The 6,685-nt window shown below is 48.4% G+C and overlaps 1 protein-coding gene across 1 annotated transcript; it reads left to right on the top strand.

Moving 5' to 3' along the window:
* The first annotated feature begins 2,555 nt into the window (after positions 1-2,555).
* Positions 2,556-4,293, top strand: c29h6orf120 (chromosome 29 C6orf120 homolog). The gene has a single exon (XM_033047189.1). It carries the CDS (start codon positions 2,618-2,620, stop codon positions 3,164-3,166), a length of 549 nt encoding a protein of 182 aa, XP_032903080.1. The 5' UTR covers positions 2,556-2,617; the 3' UTR covers positions 3,167-4,293.
* Positions 4,294-6,685: the final 2,392 nt, after the last annotated feature.

Here is a 6,685-nt window from a genome sequence, read left to right as displayed (position 1 = left end):
CTGCCTTCACCCCATTCCTCTTTATCCCCCATGATTATATGACTGTCGTCATGTATGGTCTTTCCACTGACTGCATAGCACACAATACAAAAACCTTTTCAATGTACATCGGTATGTGCGGTTAAATAAACTATACTATTCAGTGAGCAAGCCTCCAGGACCCTCTGGCGTACAGAATTTCAGAGACACACCACCATCTGGAAGAAGAAACTCCTATCATTTTAATTTTAATCAACTGCCTCTCTTCCTCCAGGAATGTCCCCTATCTGAGATTCTTTCTCCAGTGGATATTTCAACCTCTCCAGTGTAAGAAGGAACTGCAGATGCTGGTTTATACCGAAGGTGGACACAAAATGCTGGAGTAACTCAGGGGACAGGCAGCATCTCTGGATAGCAAGAATTCCTTCAATCCAGAGATGCTGCCTGTCCCGCTGCGTTACTCCAGGATTTTGTGTTTTCTCTTTAGTATCTCTGCTATTATGCCCTCATAAATTCGCAGGTATTTCAATAAGATCACCTTTCATTCTTCCAAACTCTAAAGAATACAAATCAAACTTTCTTAACCTCTCATGACAGACCACCATTTTCATCCCAGGAATTAATCTCATGAATCTCTTCTGGATTTCCTCCAAAGCTAATATGTCCTTTTTTTAAATACAGCAGCCAAAACTATGCATGGATGTACCTCTTTAACAATTTAGGTAACAATACCTTCATATAAACTACCATTCCTCTCCTTGTACGCCTTCCATAATTTTCAAGAGTCATGTGTGTTTTATTGTCATGTGTCCAATGTAAACACGTTACTCCATAAACCCATAATAAACAACAAAAGAAAGTTCACAGTACAAAATATATATATGCACACACACACACGCACACAAAATAAATAAAGAAGCTAACAATAGTAGTGAAAACACAAAAATAATGTCCCCAAGTCTGTTGTTCAGAGCTTATTCGAGATTGTAATGTTTAATAGCCTGACGGTTGTCGGGAAGAAGCTGTTCCTCAACCTGGACATTACAGTTTTCAGGCTCCTGTATCGTCTTCCCGATGGCAAGGGTTAAATGAGAGCGTGGGTGTGGGTCTCTGATGATGCTGGCTGCCTTTTTGAGGCAGCAACTCCCGTAGATCCCTTTGATGGTGGGGAGGTCAGTATCCGCGATGGACCGGGCAGTGTTCATCACTTTTTGCAATCTTCTTCGTTCCTGTGCGTTCGTTTTGCTGAACCAGGCCGTGATGTGACCAGTCAATATGCTCTCTACTGTACACCTGTAGAAATGCTCCAGATAACACAATCCAAGATAGACCAACCTCTCCCTCAAACCCTGGTAATTCTGGTAAACCTCCTCACATCCTTCCTGTAATAGGCTGACCAGAACTGCATGCAATACTCCAAATGCGGCATGTCCAATGCTTTATTACGCTGCCATGTGACGTCTGACTCGTAATGCTTCAAGTGTTGAAGGCAAGCATACCGTAGGCCTTCTTTACCTTCTTAAAAGTTTGTCACAGGTTGCACAGTAGCACAGCTGTAGAGTTGCAGCCTAAAGCGCCTGTCCCACTTTCACGACCTAATTCACGACCTTTTTTACTCGTGGACATTTTTCATCATGTTGAAAAAACGCCCCGACCTACTTGATGCCACGAGTAGCTACGACTAGCATCACGACTTACCCACGACCTCGTGACGGCCATGCTGCGAGTATGAGACAAGGGCAAACTCGGCAGACGTCGTGAATTAGATCCTGAAAGTGGGACAGGCCCTTTACAACGCCAGAAACCTGGGTTCGATCCTGACTACGAGTGATGTCTGTATGGAGTTTGTACGTTCTTCCTGTGACTGCGTGGGTTTTCCCACACTCCAAAGACGTCCAGGTTTCTAGGTTAATTGGTTTAAATAAAATTGAAAATTGTCCCTAGTGTGTAGGATAGTGCCAGTGTACGGGTGATCGCTGGTTGGTGCCGACATGGTGGGACAGTTACCTCGCTGTGTGAAAACGTACACCTCCAGATTCAGGGGAGGTTTCTGCCCAGCTATTACAAGGCAACTGAACCATCGTACCACATCCAGAGAGCAGTCCTGAACTACTAGATAGACACAAAATGCTGGAGTAACTCAGAGGTACAGGCTCCATCTCTGGAGAGAAGGAATGGGTGATGTTTCGGGAGGGAAGTTGGGCCTCGACCCGAAACGTCACCCATTCCTTCTCTCCAGGGATGCTGCCTGTCCCGCTGAGTTATTCCAGCATTTTGTGTCTACCTTCTGTTTAAACCAGGTGTTCTGCAGTTCCTTCCTACACAGTCCTAAACTATTATCTACCTAATCAAGGACCGTCGCACTACCTTTGATCGGACTTTACTGCCTTTATCTTGCACTAAACATTATTCCCTTATCATGTATCTGTACACTGTAAATGGCTTGATTGTAATCATGTATTGTCTTTCCGCTGACTGGGTAGCACGCTACAAAAGCTTTTCACTGTACCTCGGTACACGTGAGGATAAATTAAACTGCACGCAACTGTATCTCTAAAGTAAAGTCTAAAGGTGCCCCCCTCTGGTGTTCCCCCAGGAGTTGTGCAGATGACGTGGGCAGAGTTGGCATCCCTGGCAGATGGCGGTGGTGTGGTGGGTGATTCCTCTCGTGCTGCTGTGCTGGTTGGTGCCGGGCGGATTCACCGGCGGCGATCCGGTGCCCGAAGACTGGGTGCTGCTTCACGTGGTCCAGGGGCAGGTGGGTCCCGGCAACTACAGCTACCTGCGCCTCAACCACGACGGGCAGATCGTGCTGAGGATGGAGAGCCCGCTGGGAGACGCTGACCTGTACATCTCCGACGCCACGCTCCACCCCAGCTTCGACGAGTACGAGCTGCAGTCGTCCACCTGCGGCCTGGACGTGCTGGCGGTGCCCGCCAAGTTCCGCAGGCCCGTGGGCATCGCCATCTACGGCCACCCCTCTCACTTACAGACAGAGTTCGAGATGAGGGTCTACCTGGACGAAGTGGAGAGGGAGACCCTCTTTCCCGAGATTCACTACCCCGGAGACGAGGACACCACTGACAAAAGTCCCCTGAAAAAACCGTCAGGCGAGGAGACTGAAGAGTCGGTGCTGTGGACCATATTGATTGGGATCCTCAAACTGGTGTTGGAGATCCTCTTTTGAAGGCTCCACTCGTGGTTGCTGGGGGGGGGGGTGTGTGTGCGTTTGTTTGTTTGCGTGCGTGCGTATACATGTGTGCGTGGTGCGTGCGCGCAGACATGTTGGGGGAGGACAATTGGAGACCTATCTGAAGGGCCCAAAACAATCACTGACTGCTCTCTATCAGACAAGACCAAACTTATTCTTCACCGATTTTAACCAGGCGGTGACTAATGGTGCGTTTGGTTCTACTCAGAGTGGTGTAAGAGGGCGGTGATTTGGCATACTCCCAACCCCCATGTACAATTACATGTGGGGCACCAAGATGTGCTGATGTAGGATACTCCTTGCCATGTCTTATTTTCTGGGATAAACCTCTGGTTAATCCCCTGTCCATTTTCCTAGAATTACCGTGGTACTGCCCACATCAGATCTGCTTCTCAGAATCCCCCTCATCGTTCCTGTACCGCCCTTCATTGGGCACTGGCCCAGTCACATTATAGGTACAGGCCCACCACCATCTGTCCGATAACTGATAGTCCGGCATCTCCTTTAATCCGGACAAAATTAGGAAAACGCACTTGAAATCCTCCCCCCAAAAGTCACCCCCTCCCCCACCTCTGATAATATGCCGCCCAGACCAGGTGAGGTGGCCAAGGCCGATCTGGGGGGGGGGGGGGGGGGGGGGGGTCGAATCTGCCCCCCTGCGGCCGGGGCTCTGGAACTCCGGCCTGGCCGGAGCGGGCAGATCCATTCCCTCAGCCAACTCTGCGGGCTGACTTCTGTAGGTCCGGCAAAACGGATAATGCAGGAAGGCTGCGGAATCAAGGGTGCCGGGAAATCGGTGGTGGACCTGTATTTTTGCATTTGAAAAGAAAACCCATCTGAATTAGTACAAAGTGCACCTATTTCTGAGCTGCTGCAGGATGGTCCAAACTCCGCAGACTTTAAACATGCCAGTCATCGGAAATGGGAGTTCTCTCAAATCCCTGGGGTTCTCACCCAGGGCCGAGCTTCCCCTGAGAGGGAGGCTCAACTTATAGCGTTCTAATACTTTATTTTCATTTCTAACTGTGGGGAAACAAAGAAAAGGAATGCAGGCGACATCCCTTCTGAGAGTGCAAGCCAATAAATACAATCATTGCAATGACTATGGTTAGAGAATCTTCTTTCTGAGTGTCCAGTATTGGGTTTGAATGTGAGCCTTCCTTAAATAAAGATTGTCGGGCTGTTAGTTAGTCCAGCAGTAGCAGCAGCAGCTTGGCATTACAAGTATGGGCCTGTCCCACTTACGCGACTTATTCGGCGACTGCCGGCACCCGTCATAGGTGCCAAAAAATTTCAACATGTTGAAAATCCAGCGGCGACCAGAACAAGGTACGACTCTTTGGGCGACTACTCACGACCATACAGGCGTCACCCCGCGACATGTCGCCTGTACGGTCGTGAGTCGTCTCAGTCGCCAAAGAGTCGTAGCGTCTTTCTGGTCGTCACTTGTTTTTCAACATGTTGAACATTTTCGGCGACCTGCAATGACCTATGACGGGTGCAGGCAGTCTCCGAAAAAGTGGCGTAAGTGGGACAGACCCATTAGTCATTCTGCACGGGTCAAAGTCCCCACTTTGATTGAGATACTTTAGATTAATATTTTATCACTATGACAGGTCGCAATGAAATTCTTTGTTTTGCATTATACACAAAGTATACAAAGATTCGCTACCTATAGGGCGTCAACAAAAGTTACATGGTGTTCAATCAAGTTCCAATGGTTCCTCTTTCTTCTCAGCCCCACACCCCCTGGTGTTGGAGATGCTTTGATGCTCCCTCCTTTTCCCTGTGGGCATCAAAGCCATCCACCCAGTAACTGATGCTGTCCTGGCCTGGCCTTAGAAACATAGAAACATAGAAAATAGGTGCATGAAGAGGTCATTCGGCCCTTCGAGACAGCACCGCCATTCATTGTGATCATGGCTGATCGTCCCCAAATCAATTACCCGTGCCTGCCTTCTCCCCATATCCCTTGACTCCACTAGCCCCTAGAGCTCTATCTAACTCTCTCTTAAATCCATTCAGTGACTTGGCCTCCACTGCCCTCTGTGGCAGCTCAACTAAAAGAGGTCATGCTTCATAGCTCCACTGACCCAAGTTTAATCCTGGCCTCTGGTGCTGTGAGTCAGGGACACTTACTGCATGCATGATCTCCTTGTGACCACTTGACCTTCTTCCACATGTTATAGTTGCCTCCTACGTCCCAGTGACATACAGGCTGATGAGTTAATCGGCCATGGTAAATTGTCCTTTGTGTGCGAGTGGTAGAATCAGCAGGAGTTGATGGGGATGTGGGAAGATTAATAACATGGTATTAGTATTGGATGAGTGTAAATGGGTGGTTGATGGTTGCCATGGACTTGGTTAGCCCAAAGTCCTGTTTCCATGCCAATTTGCCTCTATAAATACACATCAGGTCAAAGACCTGGGGTGGAAGATTGCAACGTCGGCTCTGTTTCGACTAATGCAATTAACTCGACATGCACAAACAGAAGATCAAATAGAACAAGTTGTCCAACAACTTTAGGCTGTGCACGCCACACGAAAGAAGAAGAAAGACCTGAAATTTTGTTTTAGCTTTAGAGATACAGCGTGGAAACAGGCCCTTCGACCCACCGAGTCCGCGACGGCCAGCGATCACCCGTTCGCTACTGCTACCCTGCAGTTTTGGTCCCGTAATTTGAGGAAGGATATTCTTGCTATTGAGGGAGTGCAGCGTAGGTTTACAAAGTTAATTCCCGGGATGGAGGGACTGTCATATGTTGAGAGAATGGAGCAGCTGGGCTTGTATACTCTGGAGTTTAGAAGGATGAGAGGGATTCTCATTGAAACGTATAAGATTGTTAATTCTTTGTTTTGCATTATACACAAAGTATACAAAGATTCGCTACCTATAGGGCGTCAACAAAAGTTACATGGTGTTCAATTAAGTCCCAATGGTTCCTCTTTGTTCTCAGCTCCTCACCCCCATACCTGGTGTTGGAGATGCTTTGATGCTCCCGCCCTTTTCACGCAGAGAGTGGTGAATCTCTGGAACTCTCTGCCACAGAAGGTAGTTGTGGCCAGTTCACTGGCTATATTTAAGAGGGAGTTAGATGTGGCCCTTGTGGCTAGAGGGATCAGGGGGTATGGAGAGAAGGCAGGTATGGGATACTGAGTTGGATGGTCAGCCACGATCATATTGAATGGCGGTGCAGGCTCGAAGGGCCGAATGGCCTACTCCTGCACCTATTTTCTATGTTAAGGGCTTGGACACGCTAGAGGCAGGAAACATGTTCCCGATGTTGGGGGAGTCCAGAACCAGGGGCCACAGTTTAAGTATAAGGAGTAAGCCATTTAGAACGTAGACGAGAAAATGCTTTTTCTCACAGAGAGTGGTGAGTCTGTGGAATTCTCTGCCTCAGAGGGCGGTGGAGGCTGGTTCTCTGGATGCTTTCAAGAGAGAGCTAGATAGGGCTCTTAAAAATAGCGGAGTCAGGGGATATGGGGAGAAGG

This window comes from Amblyraja radiata, chromosome 29 (assembly GCF_010909765.2).
Source record: "Amblyraja radiata isolate CabotCenter1 chromosome 29, sAmbRad1.1.pri, whole genome shotgun sequence".
Taxonomy (NCBI): domain Eukaryota; kingdom Metazoa; phylum Chordata; class Chondrichthyes; order Rajiformes; family Rajidae; genus Amblyraja; species Amblyraja radiata.
The sequence above is the reverse complement of the archived record's forward strand: the minus strand, read 5'-3'. Positions and strand labels throughout refer to the sequence as shown.

Coding starts and splice junctions, on each gene's coding strand:
- c29h6orf120 (XM_033047189.1), top strand. CDS start 2,618: ATGGCGGTGGTGTGGTGGGTGATTCCTCTCGTGCTGCTGTGCTGGTTG.